The sequence below is a fragment of the Acinonyx jubatus genome, chromosome D2, assembly GCF_027475565.1.
Source record: "Acinonyx jubatus isolate Ajub_Pintada_27869175 chromosome D2, VMU_Ajub_asm_v1.0, whole genome shotgun sequence".
Classification (NCBI taxonomy): domain Eukaryota; kingdom Metazoa; phylum Chordata; class Mammalia; order Carnivora; family Felidae; genus Acinonyx; species Acinonyx jubatus.
In genome coordinates this window covers 59866961-59892850 of record NC_069393.1, presented here as the reverse complement: position 1 = coordinate 59892850, position 25890 = coordinate 59866961, and the positions used below count along the sequence as shown (strand labels likewise).

The window sequence follows — 25890 nt, the reverse complement described above, 5'->3', positions numbered from 1 at the left end:
TACCAGGGAAAGAGAAGAGAGCGAGTTTCTAAAGGACAAAGGTTTTATTGGGGCCTAGGGGCAGTTGGTGAGGTAATGGCTGTGGCCTCAGCCGATTGGCTGGGGAAGGGTCCGAGTCCTGTTAGGCAGGTGAGGGGGGGTTACTCAAGGGGAGGAGGTGTGGTCAAGGTGAAGGACACAGAACAAGATGGAGTCGGCTGGCGTAGGCCCGCCCTTTCATCAGGACAGAGCCTGACTCAGGGCTCAAACTCACAAACCGCGGGATCATGACCTGAGCCAAAGTCAGACGCTTAAACTGACTGAGCCACCCAGGTGCCCCTGCATATGTGTGCTTTAATATGAACCTAGTCATTTATAGATTCTGGCCTTTTCATTCCTGATAATACTAGTCCAGGCTCTGGTCCTCATTGTCCTGGATTACTACAGTAACCCCAGTAGATCTCTTTGCCTTGTTCTCTTCAAATCCATTTTTTTTTTTTTTGGTTGTTTTGTTTGTTTCCTAAATTCCACATATGAGTGAAGTCATACGGTATTTGTCTAAGACTTGCTTACTTTGCTTAGCATTATACTCTCTAGCTCTATACTCTCTATACACTATACTGTCTAGCTCCATGTCGTTGCATACAGCAAGATTTCAATCTTTTTTCATAGCTGAAAATCTATTTTTAAAATCAAATTATCACTCTGCTTAAAACCTTCAGTGGCATCACATCCTCTGTGCAATGGGATAAATTCTAAGCCCCTTAACATAACATTTGAGGTCCTGTAAGACTGACTCTTTTCTTTTCACTTTCATTTTGAGCAGTTCCCTGCCTCAAACTTTATTCCATTAATTCTGAGTTGAGTCTAGGGTTGTTGTTTTTTTTTTTTCTACAATCCTAATGTCTGTTAAGTTGCTTTTCATTCTTAGTTCCTCTTCTTTTGAAATGTTCTCCACTTACTCTTTTAGCCTGATTAACACCTGCTAATCTAATCCTTTTATCATGGTGATTAAGAGGCTGGATCTTAGGTTAGCATTTTGCATTATTCCGTTTAATTTCTTTAGAATCGCAGTATTTTAACTTCTTTTTTTTTTTTTTTAAACGTTTATTTATTTTTGAGACCGAGAGAGCATGAACAGGGAGGGGCAGAGAGAGAGGGAGACACAGAATCTGAAGCAGGGTTCAGGCTCTGAGCTGTCAGCACAGAGCCCGACCGACGCAGGGCTCGAACTCACGGACTGCGAGATCCTGACCTGAGCCGAAGTCAGACGCTCAACCGACTGAGCCCCCCAGGCGCCCCCACAGTATTTAACTTCTATAGTCTTGTTTTGTCATCTGTGAAATTGGAATAATATATACCTCAGAGTTATTTGAGATTAAATGAGATAATATAAAGTGCTTAGCACAATATCTGTTTAAAAAACAATAACTTGGGCATTTTGTCTTTTCAGAAAGACTCAGGCAAGACTATAGATGCATCTCTGTTGTGCATATCTCTAACACTATAGTTACACACTGCTTTTAAGCTTTGTGAGTGGGTCTCCTCCCAGTTAGACTTTGAACTCCTTAAAATCCAGGGCTGCCATGTTTATCTTTGTATTATGGGTACCAGGCACATAGAGATTCAATAATATTTCTTGACTATCCATATGAAGTTTGAAAGAGCTAATCATCTTCAAACAGTGCAGTATCATTTGCACAGGAAGCACATGTAAGTGTGTATACCCTTTGTCCAAGTAAGAATTTTTGTTTTCCCTTTCTCTGCAAGTAGTAAAGGCTTAAACTTAGTAATTACATTTATTTCCACCACACTGAGCTGTGATGCCACAAACTGAAAATCCAGGGAAGCCAGGGGAAATTGGCAGTCTTAAGGATTAGATCATTTTTCCATATTCAGTTTGTGTTCCTGTATTTATGGAATTTGGTTTGAGGATGGTCAGTGAAAGTTCTTTATATTCATGTACAATTTGAAAATTGGATTAAAAAAATATTTCTCAAGAGATATTTGGTGAGATAATGCTTGACAAGCTACCCAGTTGCTTTACTGTACCCCAACACTCGAAGTTTTTTGAGTGCTTACAAATGACGATAACCCTACCAGATGTTGTCTTTTATAGATAAAAAATCTGAGGCTGAGCATATATAACTTACTCAAGGTTCCGGAGCAGGAAAGTGGAGAAACTAGAATTTAAACCTAGTTGCTCCAGTGCTCATTCTTCTTCCGTTACACCATACTGCTTTTCTAAATAAACTGAAAACAATTTTAGTTTGAATTTATAGTATTTAATAGTGCTTTTATTAAAAAAATTTATTCAAGTATACTTAACATACAGTGTTAGTGCTTTTAGTTACTGGTGACTAAACATTTTAATGACTAATAGAAACCTTTATAGTAAGATATTTAGGTAATATTTAAAGAGATAATTTTTTTTTAAGTTTTAATTCATGTAGTATTTCTTGAAGGTATGTATATTTTATTTTTAATTTGAATCACCAGTAGAAGGATTTACTTGACATCTCAGTTTTCTTAGACTTTCACACACTTGTTTATTTCTCCCCTTGTTGCATAATCCCTATGCATTATATTTGGTCAGGAGGGAGGAAATTTGCAGATGTTTGTCTTTTAAACTTCGATTTGCTCTGAAATTTGTAATTAACCTCTAGAATGTTCTGAATTTATCCCCCATATGCCAAAGATCTGTAAATTTCTTTCCACATGAGCTGAAATTTTCAGGTGATTGAGTAAAACATTTGTGAACACAGATGTTTTCCTTAAAAGCGGTTAATGATCAGGAAAAAAAGACCTCAGTGGAAATACTTTATATTCCTTCTGTAATATGATTGGCATATAAATACTTCCTTCCTCTGTAGTTCACATTGTTCATTTTCTAAGGGAGGAAATAACTAAATTGAGAATTAAGACATAGTATTATTTATCCTATTGATTTTTTTTTTTTCTCCCAGAGAAAACTAAAAATGATTTGGACTGACTAAGGCCACTCCATTCTGTGAAACTCATTGTTTGCTTACTATTGGCAGGCCTCATTAGGGGGTAAATTTGCTTTTTCTGTGTGTTTGCCTCTAATGATTCCTGTCTCTTAGGGGAACTTGTCATTTTCCTAACCTGGCCAGTCTTAAACAATTCAGACTATTAGTTATTTTTTCTGCCCTCCAATTTTTTCCTATTATTCTTAGGTTTTCAAGTATTTAAAGCTGAGGCTATTGGTCACTGAGATATTGCCTGGTTAGGGTTCGGCATTGTGCCCGAATTTGTTGGGCCTCTCAGGGCCAGAGTTCTCTGTGCTTTAACAAATGAGCTACAGTTCTCAAAAGATCATTGAAGCTTGTTTGTTGATCCTGTATTCTCATCCAGAGGAAGTAGATCTTTGAGAATGTCTAAGGAAGGGTAAGTGAGTTTATTATTCTTTCTCCTTCATTTTCCTCAGTGCAAAAAATGTTCTAGTCATCTGTGAATTGGAAGATTAATAAGTAGTGTTACCAGCCGGACAGAGAAGGTAGAGGGAGAGATTGAAAGAAATTTAGCTGAAAGCTTACATTGTTAATGCTTCACATATTCTCTAGTATAAAGTTTTACTATTGCTATTTTGAAAGACAGCATTGAGGATGGATACTCTCCATAGGAATTTAGTGAGCTTTAAGCACACTGTTTACTCTGTGGTAAACTGATTTTGTTTTTCTGTAGCAAGTGTTTATGAAAACTGGAAATAAATAGGGGTGTCTTACCAAAGAATTTTATGTAGACATGAGTGAAGTTTAAAAGCTCAAAGGCATTTTCAAATAATTTGTGCCTGTGGAAGATGTTGTGAAAGATTCAGTGAAAGGCGGCTTGTGATTTTGTTTCTTTCTGGGAAGTGTAGACAAAAAGTAATTTTGAATAGAATCCCCTATGCCTTTTTACTTTGCAATAGAAAATAGTTCCATGTTAGGGTTTTCACTGTTTTTATATTATTGTTTCTTAAGCCTCAGAGTTTGAATTGCTACTGCTATTCTTTTTGTTACTATAATAGGTGACATGTAAGTTAATGATTGCATACTAATTATTTTACTCCTAACCTTCAAGTGTAACTAGACCTAGTTAATTTCAGAGACATTCTCTGGTTAAGTAGGACGCAGATCACAAAAAAAATTTTTTTAATACAGTAAATTTTAATTTTGATTTTCTGGAAGCTCTTAATTCTTTTTCTAGTTCTTTGTTCTATTAGAAATTTTGAATACTTTCAGGGCTCCATGTTTACAGTTTTTAAAAAATCTAATCATGTGTTGATTTTGAGCAAACTAAAATTGGCCCACTTTACTGCAATTTGAAATCTCATTAGAGAACAACCATGGGCATAATAATTCTGTATTATTTTTAGAACTCTCATGACATCACTAGATTTGAAGTTTCTTTAAATGTGAAAATTAGAAAGGACTGCCTCTTTAGGGTTAGTATGTTTTCTTTCTAGTATCAGCTATAAACCTGCAGTTGTTAAACAATTTTTATGATAAAGATGATCACAGATGCTGGTAATATTGGTCAGTCTTGTACACATGATTGTTTATAGAGCTGGTTTGTAGATTTAAAAACAATATTTTTAGGGGCACCTAGGTTGCTCAGTCAGTTAAGCATCCAGGTCTTGATTTCAGCTCGGGTCATGATCTTACAGTTCGTGAGTTCAAGCCGCACAGCGAGCTCTGCACTGACAGCATGGAGCTTGCTTGGGATTCTGTCTTTTCCCTACCTGTCTCTGCCCCTCCCCCACTCTCTTTCTCTAAACAGATAAACATTAAAAAATCAGTTAAAAAAAAAGAACTATATTTCTAGGTGCAGTCAAAATTCTTAGAAAGTAATTAGTATTAATTTTCTCCCTAAAGTGTGTGTTAGAGTTAGTTAGAAATCTATATAAACCAAAGGACACCATAAGGGTTGAGATATTCTTTTAGGTTTATTTCTAGGAGCCCCTGGGGCAATTTCCATGCTGTATGAATAGGTAATGAGCAAGTTCATTTTTTTAAATTATTTTTTTAACATTTATTTATTTTTTAAAGACAGAGTACTAGTGGGGGAGGGGCAGAGAGAGAGACAGAGACAGAGACAGAGACAGAGACAGAATCTGAAGCAGCCTCCAGGCTCTGAGCTGTCAGCACAGAGCCCGACACAGGGCTCGAACACATGAACTGTGAGATCATGACCTGAGCCGAAGCTGGGCGCTTAACTGACTGAGCCACCCAGGCACCCCTCACTTTTTTTTTTAAGATTAGCTTTTATAGTTGCTTGCTTATTTATTTATTATTTGTTAATTAATTAATTAAAAGTAAGCTCTACCCCCAATGTGGGGCTTGAACTCATGATGCTGAACCATACTCTACCGACTAAGCTAGCTAGGCTCCCCTGAGCAAGTTCATTTGAAATGTATGGATAATATAAATGAAATCAGAGTTTATTCCCTTTGCTGTTTTTAGAAATAAATGGATAAATTTTGTATTTTGGTATGAAAATAATTCTAATATTCACAGTTTGTATATGTGTAATATTTAGACATAGATATCATTTGATATCTGTGAAATATTTTCCTAATGGTAATAGGAAAAGATTGTTATTAAGTTAAATCACCAAAAATTATACTTGAGCCTTATGTAAACCTGTGATATTGGAGACACTGTGGTATTAGTGTAAGAATAGTCATATATAGATCATGAAACCTAATAGGGACTTCATAGACCCTCACATACATAGTCAATTGATTTTTAACAGTGAGGCAAAGATAATTCAGTGATTGGAATAACTGAACATTCATTCAGAAAAAAAGAGTCTTGACCTTTACCTCAAACCGTATATAAAAAATAACACAAAATGGATCCTAGACCTAAATATAGACGTAAAAAGTAAAGTGTAGGTGAAAATCTTCGTGACCTTGAATTAGCTAAAAATTTCTTGGAGAAAATACATAAAAACATGAAAATCAAAATTGTTCAATTGGGTTTCGTCAAAATTAAAAAAAAAAACAAAACTCTGCTATTTAAAAGACACCATTAAGAAAATGAAAAGGCAGGGCGCCTGGGTGGCTCACTTGGTTAAGCGTCCGACTTCAACTCAGGTCATGATCTTGTGGTTTGTGAATTTGAGCCCGCATTGGGCTCCGTGCTGACGGCTCGGAGCCTGGAGCCTGCTTTGTATTTTGTGTCTCCTCTTCTCTCTGCCTGCCCCTCCCATGCTCATGCTCTGTCTCTCTGTCTCTCAATAATAAATAAACATTAAAATTAAAAAAAAAAAAACAAACGTGAAAAGGCAAGCCACAGACTGGGAGAAGATATTCTCAATACATATATATCTAATAAAGGACTTATGACCAAAATATATGAAGAATTCTCACAACACAACAATTAAGACAAACCCAGTTTAAAAATGGTTAAAAGATTTGAATAGATGTTCCACACAGAAAAAGAAATGGCCGATAGGCACTTGAAAAGATGCTCTACAGCATTAGTCATTAGGGAAATACGAATTAAAAACACAATGGGATACCATTGCAGACCCACTAGAATGACTAAAATTAAAAACACTGTAGGGGCGTCTGGGTGACTCAGTCGGTTAAGTGTCCTCAGGTCATGATCTCACTGTTTGGGAGTTTGAGCCCCGCGTGGGGCTCTGTGCTGACAGCTCAGAGATTGGAGCCTGCTTCGTATAATGTGTCTCCTTTCTCTGCCCCTCCCCTGCTCATGCTCTGTCTCTCCCTCGGTCTTAAATAATCATTTAAAAAAAAAAAAAAACCCAAATACTGACAATATGGAGCACCTGGAACTCTTATGCCTTGCTGATAAGAATACAAAAGAGAAAAATGTTTGGGCAATGCCTTTTTAAGTTAAACATGACCGGGGTGCCTGGGTGGCTCAGTTGGTTGAGTGTCTGACTTCAGCTCAGGTCATGATCTCACAGTTTGTGAGTTTGAGCCCCACAAGGGGCTCACTGCTGTCAGTGCAGAGACCACTTTAAATCCTCTGCCTCCCTCTCTCTCTGCCTCCATTCATCCTTTCTCTCTCAAAAATGAATAAACATTAAATAAAAAAAAAAAACCCACAACTATTATGTTAAACATACCTAGTAATTCCACTTATAGGTATTTACCCAAGAGAAATGAAAGCATATCTCCCACACAGATTTGTATGTGAGTGTTTATAGCAACATTATTTATAATAGTAAAAAACTGGGAACTGCCCAAAGTATCTAGTAACTTAATGGATAGACAAATTGTGGTATATCCATAATATGGAATATTGCTCAGGAATAGAATAACTAATTTTGATACATGTAACAACATGAATGAGTATCAGAAATGTGCTAAGAAAAAAGAGGCCAGGCACAAACTATAGCTTATTTGATTCCATTTATATGAAACCTGTAGTGACAGAAAGTATAAATCAGTGGTAGCTTGGGGCAGAAGTCGGGGTGATATTGCCAAAAGACATGAGGGAGGAGTGTCTCGCTGGCTTGTTGGTCAAGCATGCAAGTCTTGATCTTGGGGTTTTGAGTTCAAGCCCCACGTTGGGTATAGAGATTACTTTAAAAATAAAATCTTTTAAAAAAGAGAGACTTGAAAGACCATTTGGGGTTGATTATGGTAGTTGTTACATAAGTGTGTACGATTGCCAGAATGCACCAAACTTTAAAATGGGTGAATTTTATGTTGAGTAAATGATACCTCAGTAAAGTTGGTGGGGGATGAGACTTGAGAAGCTCCTCAACTTGCTTATTTAAAATTTGTGAATAAAAAGGTTATTATTTATTCTTCTTTATGGGAATGTACTTGGGGGAATACAGATGATTTAGGATGTGTTATGCAGGAAAAATGCACTCTCCTAGTGTCATGATTGCTTCCTGATCCTTTAGAGTTGTTGGATCCTCTAGAGTAACTAGAGTTACTAGTGCTGCTTTCTATTAGGTAAGAGGTCAAAATGAGTTTTATCATTTGCTTTTATTTTAACTTCTAGATTTTGACCTCTCTTTTCCATTATAGCACAGTGAGTACAATTGTTAAGTTTGCCTAATAACATTGGATAATCATACTTTCTTCTTATTTTTATTCTGCAAAATTTAACCTTTGTATTTTGCTCCATTTTATAAATTATTCTCCATACATTGGTCTTTTCTTTAAAAATTTGTGGAGAAAAAAATGAAAAAGAATTTAGAGGAAAATATGAAAAAAGGGATTGGAAAAATTTGTATTTATTTAGACTGAGGTTCTAGAACAGTAAATTTATATTCAGAAGTACTGATATTGTCTCTGGTGTCTCTCTTAATTTGTATATTCTTCATTTGCTAGTCTTCTCTTTTATTCCCCACCATCTGCTCTCATTACTGCAGTTCCTTCATTTCGGAAAGAAGGTGAAAGGAATTTTAATGTCTCTTCCTTAAAGAGAATCTCCTTAAAGTTTGAAAGCTTTAGTGGATAGTATGACCAGTAAGTACTCTTAGTATTTTATACACATTTTTTTCACATCTAAACATCTCTGAAATCGGGCTGCATCTAGCAATATACCACCTAGAATTAAGTTGAGTTCTTCCAGATGATTTCATTTCTTTCAGTCACCTAAGGGCAATATTAACCATCCTAGCAATGTAAATGTGGACCACAAACTTACTACATGACTGTTCAAATTCTCAAAGGGAGGTTTTTCCCCCCCTGCCTTAGACTGTGTCAGGGCTGAGATGTACAAATTTTCTTGTGTGTTTCTTCAGTGCTGTAGATTTATTTCTTTTTTTTCTTCATATTATGGGTATAGCTCTGTGGTATTGTGGCTTTATGAGGCTCTGACTTTTCTTGGGCATCCCTTCCACCCACCCCCACACCCTGCTTTTAGTGGCATATAATATGGGTGAGTTTTACAACTGATGGCCTCTTAAATTTTAATCCTCTTTAATTTTGCTCTGTGCATGCCACCATAGTCACTTCTTTTCCCTGGAACATTTTTTTATTGAGTATTTGAATAAGAAAAGTGAATATTTAAAAAAACTTTTTAAAATGTTCTATTTATTTTTGAGAGAGAGAGAGAGAGAGAGAGACAGAGTACTAGCAAGGGAAGGGCAGAGGGATAGGGAGACACAGAATCCAGAGCAGGCTCCAGGTTATGAGCTGTCAGCACAGAGCCCTATGTGGGGCTTGCACTCTTGAATTGTGAGATCATGACCTGAGCCAGAGTCGGACGCTTAACCGACTGAGCCACCCAGGCGCCCCTTGTTGTTAATACTTTTTTTTTTTAATTTTTTTAAATGTTTATTTATTCTTGAGAGACCGAGTGTCAGCTGGGGAGGGCAGAGAGAGAGGGGGAGACAGATCTGAAGCAGGCTCCAGGCTCTGAGCTGTCAGCACACAGACCGATGCGGGGCTCAAACTCATGAACTGCAAGATCATGACCTGAGCTGAAGTCGGTTGCTTAACCTGCTGAGCCACCCAGGCGTCCTTGTTGTTCATACTTTTAAATCACAGGGTGCTGTTCTTCTGGCATAAAGTGATAAATAAAATGTATCCCTCCTTAGGGTGTTCCTTAGAGAAAATATTCAGATAAATTAGTAGATTAATGGCTGAAGTTTATGAAAACAAAAACTAATATTACTTAAATGATTTTTGCTTTTATAAAATCTAGTCCCCAATTTTTCTGTTGTGTCTGTATAGGAGTGGTATTTGAATATCAATTTTTAGGACTCCATTTCATAAATTAGAAAGTTCTTACCTATATATATATATTATATCACCAGGCATACTTTTTATTGAAGGATAGAGACAAAGACAGGTCTTGGCATTATGTTTTTTAAATAACAGCTTTATAGAAATATAGTTCACATACCATTCAATTCACCCTTTTAAAGTGTACAATTCAGTGGTTTTAGGATAGTCAGAGTTGTGCGACCAATACCACTGTCTAATTTTAGAACACTTTTATTACCCCCAAAAGAAACCCAGTTCTCAGTTAAATATTGTCTCTATTCTTTACAGGGCCCTGTGCTAGGTTTTGGGAAGTTAGTAAATCCTGGCCACAAAGGTTATAATCTAGTGAATAAGAGAACTACCCATATATTTTATATATGTGACAAAATATACTACATGCCAAAATAATATTTGAATATTCAAACCTCTTACATGGATTACAACTTTATAATCTCTTTCACTAAGTACAAAAGTAATCTGAGACCCAGAAACATCACTGTCAGATAGTTCTGTGGCATAGCCGGAATAGTTTCTTGAAGAAATCACTTGAGATTGTTGCATCTTGAAAAATTAGAGATAACTGAGGAGGACATTTCAGGTATAGGGAACAGCATAAACAAAGCCTCAGGGCACCTTTAGGAAATAGCAAGTAGTTCATTTTGATTATTAGAGCAAAAGCTGCATGATGTGGATCAACGTGAGATAAAAGTGATTTTGGAAAGATGGTAAAAAGCTTTGAACTCCTGGAATATACAGAAACGTGTTAGTTTGGGTAGGTAGGGAGGAATGTCTGAAGGTTATTAAGTAGGAAAGCAACATGGGCTTTAAGAGTTTGAGCTTTAGGACAGTGCTTCTTAAATTATCAGTGGTGAGGGACCAGTTTTTTTTTTTGTTTTAATTCTAATCTTGTCAAAGTATACGTTTATAAAATATAATAAAAATGAATTACTAGGAAAATGAGGAGATGTGTAAGTTTACTTTTTTTTTTAATGTATGTTTTTTGAGAGAGAGCGTGAGATTTCTAACCGACTGAGCCACCCAGGCACCCACCCCTACATTTTTTATTATTACATTCAACAAATGTAAAATTTTCACATTTGCTATAAAAGTTTCTAAATACTTGCAATTTCTGTATGTGTCATGTCATGGGTTAGTAACGACTATTCACAGGCCAGCATTCGTCTGTAGATTACATACCACTCTTTGGGTAACACTACTTGAAAGCAGTCAATCTGGCCATTACTGTACAGGCAGAGCAATTCGTAGGTGATTGCTAAGAGTTAATGAGTTAATAAGAACCTGGACAAATTGTTAGCAGTATGAAATGGATGATCTGGATTCCATAGACATTTGAAAATTTAAATTAAGGCACATGAGATAATATGGATTTGAGGGAGAGGAAAGAGTAAAAAGATATTAACTAGATTTTAGGCTTGAGTGGTAAAATGAGAATGCCAAAAGCAGAAATAGAAACTAATTTGGGAAGAAAGACACTAAATTAGATTTTCAGCAGAAATCCACACTGTAGCATATTTTTATTAAGTAAACATACACACATAGTCACTCACAGAGAGACATTGTTTGGTTCATAATCTAAATTTGCACTCTCAAAACACTTGTAACTTCTTTTCTTTGATTGCAACAGACTTTGAGTATATTATTACACAAACCCATAACCAAAATATACCCAAGATTTTGTACTTGTATCTTTAGTCTCATTTGTTGTTGCAGTAACTGTTGTTGGGCCCTTGGCCAGGAAATTGTGACTCGTAGGCAGGGGGAGGAGCTAGGGATAAAGTTCACCATCGCCAAAGAAACTCTATTCCAAATGGATTTGTGTGGGGCAACAGTGATATCCAATGACAAGTTAAATTAGACACAGAAGAGTTTTCTCCAACACTGTCTCAGAAGATACGTGTTGTTAGAGGGACTTGATTCAGACCAAAACAGTCTTTTTGAAGTTAGGTTCAAGTTACACAAAAATAAATTGTACTAGGGACTTGAAGAATTTTGTTATGTGACTTCAAGAACTAATTGACTCATAGTTTCACACATTGCAGAACGGCAACCAGTGACAGATGAGGTAATGCTGCTTTGAATTATGAGTTAAATCTCAAAACCACTAAGAGTTTGCTGTTTACAAAATTCCAAATTTAGTAAATTGCATGTTCACGTTCCTTAACCATGAGGATATTAGATCTCTGTTCTTAAAGCAATTAGTTTTATTTCTTATGGTTAATATCTATATTTACTTGGATAGAATTTCTTTAAGTTTTATGCCTTATTGTAGTGGAATATGATGATAAAAGCTGTTATTTGTGTTTCTGTTGAAATCTGTGCCTGGTTTTATAGTGCTCCTATGTGTTCTTTCCTAAAGATCATTTCTCTTGTTAATGCTCAAATCTGTATCTTGCAAATGCCTTACTCTGTAGGAATTTCTGCCTGATAATTGCATTGTAAGGTTGGATGCTTAGGTCAGTCACGCTTTCTAGAATGGAGAGTTTGTGTTTTATTTAAAGCAAGCTTTGGAAAGTTAATTTCACAACTGTATTCACATTCTTGAAGTGGAGCTCTACAGTGGAGTGTGTTCCACTGGTTAATAATTTAGAAAAGTGACACAAGTAAATTGGCATTGGCAAAGATAGAGTCAAGGTCCTGGGACCAATAGAAATTTTTGAGTTCTCTAAGCAGGTATTATCTTTTTGTTATAAATATATGGTGGGACAGTGACCCAGTCTTTTAACTGATACAACACCTAATACTTTGTTTTGTTATAATAATAAAGAATAGTGATTAGTTTCAGGCCAAGAGATTGTTTCTCTTGAAGACTGTATCCTGGAGACATGATATTTCTGGCTGCAGGCTGCCTCTCTTCTGAAGTCCGTGCATACTTTGAGCATTTGGTTGTTTATGATCTTTGTAAATCTTAGCATATATATTATTACAGTTTTCTTTGATCCACCTGTTCCCTTTTGTCATTATAACTTTACTTAATACACTTTAGATATTTGCACATGAATTAGATTTAATTCCCTATTGCCTTTTCCTCCCGTGTTTTTATAGCATAAGTTAGGGAAAGAAGAGATGAAAATCTATGTGAAGTTTTTCTTTTGTTTCATAATAGAAATGAGAAGGGGAGACAGAAGTGATGGTTTCTTTCTTAAATTCAGGAATTGTTTCTGTGAATGAGGTTACTTATTTTGAATGAAAAAGGAAAGATAAAAGGGGTATTTGGTGGAAGATCTTCATAGGACATCTTATTTCCTAAGATTAGGCATCTAAAAAGTCTTTTCTCACTCAGGCTACTCCCTGAAGAACAGCTTTGGGAATATGTCACATAGTGGTACCAGCCTTGTACCAGGCTTTCAACAAATGTGCTGATTGAATAAAGTGACAAGTTAATCAAAGAGGAAAGAGTGCAATTTGATGGATATTTAGCTGTGATTATTTTGGCAAAACAATAGATTTTCATATTCCCAATATATGTGATTCCAAGAGTTTGTATGGATAATCCTTAAGGGGCATTATGATCTTCGTATCCTTAAAAAAATGTGATGAGGAGTACAGGCTTAATTTTTCTTCTGACCAAGAAAGAAACTGTGGTAAGCTATTTTGCTGGGTCTGTTGGTAGTTTCTTTCTACGTTTAGCACTGATTGAACGATATTAGCAAAGTCTGGGTTTTTTCCCTGTGATTTTAGCTCTGTCTGAAACCGGCTCACATCATTCTTCTATCAGAAACAAAGCTGTTTCTTTTATTATGTGGCCCAACGTATATCCCTCCTGGGTTGTATCACCAGGAAGAATAATCTTCCCAGTCCGTTCCTGCCTGAATTCCCATAGAATATTTTAGGCATGTCAGCTGTTTGGGCTCTGATCAAGGATTTGATGCAGTTGGCCTCTGGCCTGAACGGAGAGTGTGTTTGAAAAGCTTAAGCTTCAGTGGCAACATTTGGTTTCCAGAGTTAGAATCATTACTTTGTGTCTTCTCCCTCTTGTGCTGCCTTCAGAAGGATTTATGTAACTGGGAAAAGGTGATGCTAAAGTAGATGCTTTTATTAGTAAAAGCAGGGTGACATTTGATGAAGTGGTAGAAGGGTCTTGGTGATATATTTGTGGTTATGGGGGTGTTTAAAAAATTTGGATGGGTGTCATTTATCTTGTAGTTCCTTGTATCTTTCAGCTACCCACTAGTCTTCTATCCCCCTCCTATCCATAAGAAAGGACCTATATTAAGGCAACTTAAAATAGGAAGCCAGAGCACCAAACAGGTCTAATTAAGGGAAAAGAAGCCCCAAGAAAAGGGAAAAGAAAAATACATATCTGCAGAGGAAGCCAAAAATGCAAAGGACTAGTTTTAGATATACATCATGTGCAAAGAACATTTTTACAATAATTTAGGGTAAGAGATGAATTATTAATAGGCCTGATAGGTACTTTTTATATAAAACATGGTTCACCATTGGTCAGTGGCAAAACTAATATACAGCACTCAGTATTACCTAGATTCTAAACAATGACTTTCATATACAACTCATCTGTACTTAGTAGATAAAGTAGTTAAAGCATAATTGATGTACATAATCCCATTAGAGAAATAGAGTGTTAATCTACAGTGTTACAGAGATAAGGAGCTAAATACCAATACTGGCATTAATTCTCAGGATTTAGTTCTCAGGAACTAAGGGTTTTATAGAGCTGCATTTAGAATTCATATATACGTTCTGAGATGAGAGGAAAAGTTCTCTGTTAAAATTTAAAATAGTAATATATGAGTTGCTGAAGAGTAAAAAAAAAAATCATGGGGTACATGGGTGGCTCAGTTTGTTAAGTGTATATGACTCTTGGTTTCGGCTCAGGTCATGATCTCACAGTTTTGTGGGTTTGAGCCCTGCATCGGGCTCTGTGCTGGCAGTATGGAGTCTGCTTGGGATTCTCTCTCTCTCCCTCTCTTTCTGTCCCTCTCCCACTCACACTGCCTCTGTCTCTCTCAAAATAAATAAACTTAAAAAAATTTTTTTAATTTAAAATATCACTGCCTAAATCATTGGTTCCCAAACTCTTCAGTATCCCATCAGTTAAAATGTAGAACATTCATCCCTTCCTGTACTCTTGTCCTTACTTATATATAGTAGAAAACATATGTAAATTCAACATTTTTAAGTGATGAAGTATCAGTAGAAGATCTAGTATCTTCTTTTTGTGCCCAGTGGAGTCTTTTGTATCCCCTGGTACAGTCTCTCCTCTTGGGAGATTATTGACCTATACGTCATTAATAGGGGAGCCCAGACGAGGCATCTTTATTTTTATCAATTTTTCTAGGTGATTTGTAGCATTCTTATTTCTCACAGTTACTTATAAAATGAAGGCAAAGAAAAGGTTTGATAATAAGAGGCTATCAAGCTGGGGATCAGATGGAAAGGATTTTTTTATTTTCAGAAATGATTAGAATTTACCCCAGAATATCATCATGGTGATTGATGATTTACCATGCTTTTATAGTTTTTTCCCTGTGTCTTCAAAAATGATTTCTGAAATTTGAAACTGATTATTTCATTTCTTAAAAATCTGTAATTTGTCCTTGTCTGCCCAATAAAGTCCATACTTTAACGTGGCATACAGAATCTTCGTGATTTTGACTCCTAACCTTTTAGCTTTTTTTTTTTTTTTAATATTTATTTAGTTATTTTGAGGTAGAGAGCAAGAGCGGGGGAAGGGCAAAGGGAGAGGGAGAATCCCAAGCTGGTTCCACAGGGTCAGCCTAGAGCCCAATGCGTGGCTCAATCTCATCAACCACGAGATCTTGACCTGAGCCTAAATCAAGAATCTGATGCTTAACCTGCTGAGCCACCCAGGTACCTCTAGTTTCATAGCTTTTATTGCCCTTTCCCTCCTACCCCTGACCTTCTGGAAAACCTCCTTTTGCAAAAACAAACGGAAAAGCAAAACCAAAGCAAACTCCCTCAACTCCAGCCACTGTAAATGTTTTTATAGTTCACTATAAACCTTGTCCTGGCCTGATTAATCTGCCTGGATTGCCTTTCTTGCTTTGTCCAAATGGAAAACTTCTACTGATTGCTTAAGATTCAGCTCAGGCATCTCTTCTGGTCCCCAAAGAACTGGTGCTGTCTCCTCTGTCTTATTGTATAGCAATTATTGAATTGCTAAAATTATTTGTGTATAAGTCTTTCTCCTGCTAGGCTGAATTTCCTCAAGGATAGAGATTGCAAATTAAAATAGAGGTTCCATGAGGGCAGGTACTCTTTTGTTCACTGTGTATCATGTACCTTGTTAGGGATAAAGTAGGCATTCAATATTGGAATGAATCTATATATGTTTATATCTTTAGTATCTGGCACATGGTAGGCTTTAAATGAGCCTCTGCTTATTAAATAAATTACAAATGAATGAGTGAATGTATTATAAAATCTCAGGCATAAACTTATCTTGGTGGGTCAGACTTAGAAAAGGAGAAATCTCTGAAATCTTCACGTGGCATTGTTAACACCAAGACACAATAAGAAAATACATGTTTTTCCATATACTACCTGATTTCACTTATCGTATAAGAAAAACTTGAATAATTTTTTTTATGAATCTAAGTATTGGTGTTTAAGTGAAGAAAAAATCTAGAAAGATAGCCAAATAATTTCATTAAATTAGGAATTTTTTTTGGTTTGTCTCAGTATTAATTGAGATATTATTTTTTGCTCCTTGTTTTAGGGTGTTTGTGAACCGAAGTTTAGCCATGGAAAAAATAAAGTGTTTTGGTTTTGATATGGATTACACACTTGCTGGTGAGTAGCACTTTTTGATTGCTTCAGAACTTCTGGTTTAGACATAACACAGTGGGTCTACAGCAGGCAATTAATAAACACTCCTTGATTTAATCATATATTTAGCTACCAGAAGCTCTTGTTATCAAAGCTCCTTCCATTGATATTTATGACTATTGAAATTACCAGTTATCCTGAGATTTAGATGGTAAAGATAAGTAGAGCTAAATTACTTTAGACACCCTGGTAAGAAATAATGCAGTGACATTATACATTAATGTGTATATTAGGGCACTTTTGACTTTTACTTTATTGAACTATTCTTCACGGATGGAATTTTGTATCTTTTGCTCTACCTAAGGAAAACTTTTATCAGCTAAAATTTTTAATGTTATTCTTAAGACAAATGGATTGCAAATATGCTATGTAAAGACTTTTTTAAAAATTAGAGCTCTTCGCTTTGTTCATTATCAGATAGACTTTAAACACAGCACTGTGCTGTTTCTCCCTTCCTGTCTCTGATATATATTTAAAATAATCAATGTATTAGTCATTAGTTGCACGGTATTTTCAGAACTTAGGATGTTTTTATTGAAATATTTGCATCTGGTGAAAATGTCATTTAATTTAAGAAGTAGTAGGGGTGGAGGACTGAGTTGAGTGCATATTCATGTATGTATGTGCATGCATGTGTGTACTGCCATGACACCTGGGAAAGAATCTTTCAGAAATTTTCTCTAAAAAATACTGTCTTTAGCAAAAATCTTAAAATATATAAATTCACTTATCTTCAGAAACCTTTCATATAACAGTATTAGAAAACTGAGTTCCATCTCATATCTCAATTTGATGTTCAGTTTAGGCTAGTAAATGAATAATAATAAATACATGTTATAATAATATAATAATGCAAAAATGAACACATGCAGTTTATAGGTAATTGACACATAGATGTGGCCATGACATCTACCAGACAACTTATATATTAAAAATATACACTGCCTTGATTTGAATTTTCCTTTCTTTCCTTTATACTCTTTGTTATTAATTTGATTTTCTATTGCCTTACGGTTGTTTTTACAGCATTTTTATTCTTTTATGTTTTTTAATTAGACATTTTTAGGAGCACTTGTCAGAAAGCAGGTGGAAATACTGTACTTTCTCAGGGTAGATCTTTCTGTCCAAATTGGGAGAAAATCCTACAATCTCTCCCCTTTCTAGAATTTTACCTTTCAAGGGAAAGGAATGGCGAGATATTACCTAAAACAGAGATAGAAGTTAACGGGATCAAAAGTGACAGATTTTTTTTCCCCCTTGGTTATTAAGACAGTCTCAATGTATTGAAATAGTTTTGATTTCAATTTGATTTATTGAAAACCTGTAGGTTCCAGACACGTTTTGTTACTGAGCTTTGAGATAATATAGTTATTCCCACAGGATATTGAAAAAACAAATTTTCTTGTTTAATGAAGAAGTTACTGAATCTTAGTCTCTAAACTTTAAAGATACCATATAATTTCTTTTTATTTGCTTTTTTGTTTTTTTTTGTAATCCGACTTCATATTTTAATGCTTACTCTTACTGTAGACACTAATATATTTATATATAAAGTTAATAGGAATTATTAACAATTATTAAGTGCTTATTATGTGCCGAGCCCTATTCTAAATGTTCTATATAGATTATCTCATTTAATACATGGATTATCTCATTCACATAATTTACTTAATATTACAAAAACCCTACGAGGCAGATACTGCTATTGTCTTCATTTTACAGATGATAAGACATTAAGGACTTTGTCCAAGGAAGTTTAGCTGTGATATACCTGAACTGAGATTCAAACCTAAGCATACATTTATATGTGAGTGCGTATACACACACACCTGTATATGTATATGATAAGTTTAAATTAATCATTTTGAATAATGACAGTTTATAGTGAGGTGTAATTTCAAAGTGCTAAGCTCCTCACCTTAAACAAACAAACCAGGAATTAAGCCCTCAAAAGGACTACTTTAAGTAGTCCCCCTTGAGAGACTGTACATCATTTCAATAGTTCAATGTTGGATGAAAAACATTGTTAGTCTTATGGTGCTGCCTTCATAAAGCACATAGGGAAACAAGTTTATTGGCTTTATACTGTCACCTGTTTTCCAGAATGGTATACATTAAATTTATCTGGGAATAACTTGTTATTTAAAAAACCTCACACCCTTGAAGTGCTAAGGACTTTTCACCAGAACAATGTGCCATGAAGTATGGAGACAAGATTAAAAGAAGTGTTTTTTGAAAGCTTTGAGTATTTTGGGATAAACATCATTGGAATAAGTGTAATAGCCTCACAGGATAAGTTCTTGGAAAGGATCTGTATTCTTTCTGAAACCTCATCTGAGACATTGTCTTCTCTGTAGTCCTGACACCTTAGTACATCATTTCCTAAGAGCAACTTATATATCATTTGCAGCTCTTGTTTGCTTGCCTGTCTCCCCATTGGCCTGTGAGTTCTTCAAGGGCAAGGGCTTTCTTTTCACGTTTATATCCGATGTATTGCCAAACTTGGCATGTAGTAGGTGCCCAGTAAAAATATATATTGAATGAACAATTTGGGTACATGAGTTTTAATATGTCAGTTTAAGAATCACTGTACTTTATTAAAATAAAAACTTAAATAAATTAAAAAACTTAAAAAAAAAAAAGACCTAAATTTGAGATCTGAAACCATAAAAATCCTAGAAGAGAGCACAGGCAGTAATTTCTCTGACATTGGCCTTAGCAACATTTTTCTAGATAGGTCCCCTGAGGCAAGGGAAACAAAAGGAAAAATACACTATGAGGATTACGTCAAAATAAAAAGCTGCACAGCGAAGAAAACAGTCAACAAAACTAAAAGGCACCTACTGGATGGGAGAAGATATTTCCAAATGACATCTGATAAAGGGTCAGTATCCAAAATATATAAAGAGCTTATAAAACTCAACATCTAAAACACAAATAATCTACACTTGATCTTAGCCAAAAGGCCGAGAAGCGATAAAAAACACAAATAATCTAATTTAAAATGGGCAGAAGACATGAGCAACCATTTCTCCAAAGGCATACAGAAAACCAACAGACCCATGAAAAGATGCTTAACATACTCATCACCAAGGACATGGAAATCAAAACTACAGTGACATATTACCTCACACCTGTCAAAATGGCTAAAACAAAAAACACAGAAACAACAGGTGTTGGCGAGGATGTGGAGAAAAAGGATCCCCCCTGTGCATTGGTGTAATGCAAACCTGTGCAGCCAATGTAGAAAATAGTATGAAGGTTCCTCAAACTTAAAATCCAGGAATTACACTACTAGATATTTACCCAAAGAATACAAAAACACTAATTCAAAGGATACATGCACCTCTATGTTTATAGCAGCATTAATTATAATAGCCAAATTATGAAAAGCAGCCCAAGTGTCCATCGATTGATGAATGGAAAAAGAAGATGTGGTATGTGTATATGTGTGTGTGTGTATACACACACACACACACACACACACACACACACACAATGGAATATTATTCAGTCATCATAAAGAATGAAATATTGCCATTTGCAATGACGTGGATGGAGCTAGAGCATATAATGCTAAGTGAAATAAGTCAGAGAAAGACAAATACCATAGGATTTCACTCATGTGGAATTTAAGAAACAAATGAGCAAAGGAAAAAAGACAAACAAACCAAGAAACAGACTTTTACCTTTAGAGAACAAACTGATGGTTGCCAGAGGAGAGGAGGATAAAGGAAGGGACGGGTAAAATAGGGGATGGAGATTAGGGACTGCACTTGTTATGATGAGCACTGGGTGATTAAAATAAAAACTTAAAATTAATTAATTAAAAACTAAAAAAAAAAAATCATAGTATTTGTTTACCCAGTATAAAAATATGCACTATTCAAGTGGAATACTTTTTTTTTCTTTTTCGAAGATTTTATTACAGGTCTTTACAGGGCAAAATCCAAACTCCAGGTTCAGCTGCCCAGGAGAGGAGACCCTGTTATGTTGTGGGTGCCGGCTGCAGCACAGCAGGCAGCTCTGGCTTCCCACCCTTCTGTTCCGAGATGGGGGTGGTGGGATGGATCTCATCTTTGGGTTCCACAGTGCTCACATGATCTGGCAGGGGCTTCTTAGGGCCAGTCTTACCACTTGGGTCCCAGGGAAGCATGATCTTCACTTTGATGTCCAGCACACCTTGTCTAAGCAGCACAGGGCACACACCAGTGTCAAAGTAGTAGTTGACAGGGTCCCCACTGTGAATCATCAGGCCATCCACAAACTTCATGGATTAGCCCACTGTCCTTGGAGCTTCCCAGACACCATGACCTCACAGCCTTTGGTTCCACTCACCATGATGAATCGCAGCACACCATAGCAGTCCCTCCACACAAGGAGGCCTCCTAGGAGTTTGTAATACAGAGACTGCCTGGGCAATAGCACATAGACCTCTTGCGGCCACTTTTTCAGCATAATGCTCTACATTGCCCTCAGGGAAACCAAATCTTTTCTGAACCACAGCAGCCGATTCTCGGATCCGCCAGCCCTTCTCACCCAGAACATTCTGTGTCCTGGTGGCCAGGATAATGATTTTTTGTCCTGGTTGATGTAACTTGGACCTCAACCCCAGAGTAGCCATCTTCAGCCAGCTCCCAAGTGAGAAACTCATTCAGTTCAGCTTTGAAGATGCCATCAGCAATAGACTTCCTCTTCTTGGAAATTTGCACCATCTTGCTGCTGCGCACTGCTGAAAGGAAAGACCAAGTGGAATACTTTTAAATATGAACTTATGTTTTTAATTTTAAAATAATAGTAAGTTACATATGGTAAAACACATGCATTTTAGGTATATATATTTAGTTCGACAAAATGTATACATGTGTAACTACCACCACAATTAGGATAAAGGATATTTCCATCACTCCAAAAAGTTCCCTCATTGCCTCTTTGAAGTCAGTTCTGCCTTCTACCCTGCCATTTGCCTCAGGGCTTTTCATCATTGTAGATTAATTTTGCCCTTTTCAGAATTTCATGTAAATGGAGTCATACAGTATATACTCTTGTGTCTGGCCTCTTTTGCTCAACATAATGTTTTTGTGATTCATTAATGATGTTTTTTGTCTGTCAGTAAGCAGTTCATTCTTCCTTTTTTCTTACCCTCAACATTTTAAAACTTTATTTTGAAATAATTTTAGACTTATGAAAGAGCTGCAAAAATAATAGTTGGCTTCTATTCTCTTCTTGTAAAAAAGATTTTTTAAAGTTTATTTATTTTTGAGAGAGAGACCGAGAGAGAGAGAGAGAGAGCGCAAGCGCAAGCAGGAGAGGGCCAGAGAGAGAGAAGGAGACCCAGAAACCTAACGAAGCTGGCTCCAGGCTCTGAGCGGTTAGCACAGAGCCTGATGTGAGTCTCGAAGCCATGAACTGTGAGATCATGACCTGAGCCAAAGTTAGATGCTCAACCGAGACACCCAGGCACCCCTTCTCTTTTTTTTTTTTGTTAATGTTTTGTTTGTTTTGTTTTGTTTTGTTTTGTTTGAGACAGCAAGCGAGCAGGGAGGGGCAGAGAGAGAGGGAGACAGAGAATCCAAAGCAGGCAGGCTCTTCACTGCCACCACAAAGCCCAACATCAGGCTCAAACCCATGAACTGTGAGATCATGATGTAGGCTGAAGTTGGATGTTCAACTGACTGAGCCACCCAGATGCCCCAGCCTCTATTCTCTTCTGATGGTGATCTCTTATTTAATATAGTTGACCACAGTACAATTATAAGAACTAAGAAATTAACGTTAGTACAATACTACTAATTGAAATATAGCCTTTATTCAGTTTTTGCAAAATTTCCCACTAATATTCTTTAACCCAGTCTAAGATCCCACATTGCATTTGGTTCTCATTTTTCCTTAGTGTCTTCTGTGACAGTCCCGTCTTTCATTACTTTGACACTTTTGGTTAGATACTTTTGTAGAATCTTCTACAATTTGGGTTTGTCTGATGTTTTTTCACATGATGAAGTATTACGCACATTTGTGAAGAATACTACAGAAATGGTGTATTCTTTTCAGACCATAATACCAGTAAGTCTTATTACTAGTGATTTTAACCCGTCAACATTATAAAATTATCCTGTTTCTCTTTAAACTTTACTTTTTTTGGAGGAGGAAGCCAAGTAGTAGTCCATTGCATGTGCATAGGTTTTCCCTGCTATCTGAAAGTAGAGTGTTCTCTGAAACTATTTGTAAGCTGAAATGTCATAAAGCGAAGAAACAGTTACCCTTAATTTATATGGAAGAAAATTGGGGGCATTTCCAGATCCTCAAAATAACTGTTCTTAGGCTTTTCTGATACTGTAAAACACATGTTGCTAATGAATACACAAAATAAATTGAGCTAAAGCACAGTAGCTTACAGACACAATTGAAAGTCATGGTGGCTTGATGCTAAGATATTAAGTCACAAGGAAGGAGTGTCACGGAGCCACTCTTGGTGCTTGTGGTATGAACTGCCTCTACAAGGGCTGGCTGCAAAACAAATGCTGAATGCCAGTTTTGCTTTTCGCTTTTTTCATAAAAGCAAAAATCCTCTTCAGATTTATTTCAGTTAGCAAAAACAGGTACAAATATAGGTCGTTTGTCAAGGTTAAGTGGCATAACTTGAACTTTCAAAAAGTAGGGGATACCTGTATACAATTTGTTTATTCATTTATCTGTTGATGGACCTTTGAGTCGTTTCATTTTGGGCTATTGTGAATAAAACTGCTACGAACAGTAGTATACTACAAGTCTTTTTGTGGGTGTATATTCTTATTTCCTCTGGGTAAATACCTAGGAGTACAATTGCCAGATTATATGTTTACCTTATAGGAAACAAACAAATGGTTTTTCAAAGTAGTCATGCCATTTTAAAGTCTCACCCAGGAAACATGAGAATTCTGCTTGCTCCAAGCTTTTTTTATGTTTGATATTGTCCGTCCTTTGAATTTTAGCCATTCAGGTGAACGTGTAGTGTTATCACTGTGATTTTACTTTGTATTTCCTGATAAATAGTGATGTTGAAAATCTTCACGTGGTTATTGGCTACTTAATTTCTTTTGTGAAGTGCCTATTCAGATGCCTATCTTTTAATTGGGTTGTTTGTCCTTTTATTTTTATTTTTAAATTTTTTTAAAAAGGCAATCTTTTTTTTTTTTTAAGTTTATTTTGAGAGAGAGAGCGTGCATGCCAGCGAGGGAGGGGCGGGTGGGGGAGGAGAATCCCAAGCAGGCTCCACACTGTCAGTGCAGAGCCTGTTGTGGGGCTTGAACCCATGAACCGTGAGATCATGACCTGACCCAAAGTCAGGAGTCGGACACTTAACCAACTGAGTCACCCAGGTGCCCCAGGTTGTTTTTTTGTTGAGTTGTAGAAGTTCTTTTTTTTTTTAAGTTTATGCATTTATTTTTGAGAGAGTGAAACCGTGCAGCAGGGGAAGGGCAGAGAGAAGAGAGAGGTAAAGAGAGAATCTTAAGCAGGCTCTACACTCAGTGCAGAGCCTGATGTCAGGCCCAAACTCACAAATCATGAGATCATGACCTGAGCCAGAATCAACTGAGCCACCCAGCACCCCAAGATGATTTCTTGACCAGTTTGTAGAGAATTGACATCTTAACTGCATTGAGTCTTCGAGTCCAGGAACATGATACATTGTGCCATTTACCTAATCTTTTTTAGTATCTCTTAGCAATGTTTTGTCTTTTTTGGTATAAAGGTCTTATACATTTTTATCTGTTAAGTATTTCCTATTTTTTATGTAGTTGTAAATGGTATTTGAAATTTCATTTTCTATTATTTTGTTGCTGGCATTTAGAAATAGCAGCTCATTTTTGTATATTGTCTTTGAATCCTGTGACTTTCTAAATTCACTTATTAGTTCTAGTAGTTCTTTTATACACTTCTTAGAGTTATCTACATATATAATCAGATTATCTGCAAATCACTTTTCTTTCTAATCTTTATATCTTACTAAAAATTTTTTTTTGCCTTCTTGCACTAAAACCTTAGTACTATGTTGAATAGAGGTGTTGAGAATGGACCTCTTTACTGTATTCTTGATCTTAGGGAGAGAGAATGTTCAGTTTTTCACCATTAAGTATAATATTAGTTGTAGGTTTTTTGTAAATGCTTTTTATTGGTTGGAAAGTTTCCTTTTATTCTTAGTTTTCTGGGAGTTTTAACATGAGTGATTGCTAAATTTCATCAAATGTTTTTCTGCCTCTGTTGAGAAGATCCAAGGATGAATTACACTGAATGATTTCTGAATGTTAAACCAACTTTGCATTCCTGGAGTAAATACCACTTGGTTAAGTACTATTCTATGTATTGGCAAATTTGATTTGCTGCTATTTTGTTGAGGATTTTTGCGTTTTGTCCATGAGGAGCATTGGTTTATAGTTGTCTTGTAATGTCTCTTGAATTTTGGTTTTGGCGTAATGCTGGCCTCATAAAATGAGTTTGGGAATTGTTCCCCTTTACTATTTCTCAAAGTTTGGGTAGAATTGACATTATTTTTTCCTTAAGTATTTGATAGAATTAATAGTAAAACTGTCTGGGCCAGGAGTTATTTTTGTGGGAATGTTTTAAATTATGCATTTAACTTTTAAACATAGGGCTAGTCAGAGTTTCTGTTTCTTCTTAAATCAGTTTTGATAGTTTGTGTCCATTTCACTGAGTTTTAAATTTATTGGCATAATATTCATTATATTTTTATTATTCTTTTGATGTCTGTAAGATCTGTAGTACTGTTGTATTTTTCATTCCTGATACTGGTAATTTGTGTCTTTTTTTTTTCTTCAGTCTAGCAAGAGGTTTATCAGTTTTACTGATTTCTTTTTTCTCCTGCTGAGAACTTACCAGCTTTCAGTTTTAGTGAATGCATGAGAATGAGGGAGATTTAAATTTAAAGGTGATTTTTATTTATTTGTTTGTTTGTTTGTTTGTTTGTTTATTTAAATTGTTGATTTTTATTTTTTTATTTTTTATTTATTTTTATTATTATTTTTAATGTTCATTTTTGAGACAGAGAGAGACAGAGCATGAAGCGGGGAGGGTCAGAGAGAGAGGGAGACACAGAATCCGAAGCAGGCTCCAGGCTCTGAACTGTCAGCACAGAGCCTGACGTGGGCTCGAACTCACGAACAGTGAGATCATGACCTGAGCCGAAGTCGGACACTTAACCGACTGAGCTACCCAGGCACCCCACGAGCTATACATTTTTAATGTTTTTATTAGTTTATTTATAGAATTTCTATGTAAGATTGACATTTTTATATAAAATTTTTAAAACTCCCAAAATGAAGAATTTAACCTGTTGACATAAGCTAATTTTTCCTGATTGTCTTGGACCTAAATTA

At 36.0% G+C, this 25890-nt stretch overlaps 1 protein-coding gene and 2 pseudogenes across 7 annotated transcripts in view; 1 reads left to right on the top strand and 2 right to left on the bottom strand.

Annotated features, from left to right (window-relative positions):
- Window positions 1-25890, top strand: part of NT5C2 (5'-nucleotidase, cytosolic II) — a 146684-nt gene that overhangs the window by 83985 nt on the left and 36809 nt on the right. For 5 of the 7 annotated variants that reach the window (XM_053207778.1, XM_027062975.2, XM_027062974.2 and 2 more), the window contains one exon: window positions 16407-16480. In XM_053207778.1, coding sequence (XP_053063753.1) covers window positions 16407-16480 — 74 coding nt within the window. Of the gene's footprint in view, window positions 1-1096; window positions 3388-11403; window positions 11769-16406; window positions 16481-25890 lie in introns of those variants that run through there. The other 2 variants (XM_053207779.1, XM_027062976.2) reach the window with 2 other exon arrangements.
- Window positions 19396-19494, bottom strand: LOC113600411 (uncharacterized; annotated as a pseudogene).
- LOC106966924 (40S ribosomal protein S3-like) lies at window positions 20437-21614 on the bottom strand (annotated as a pseudogene).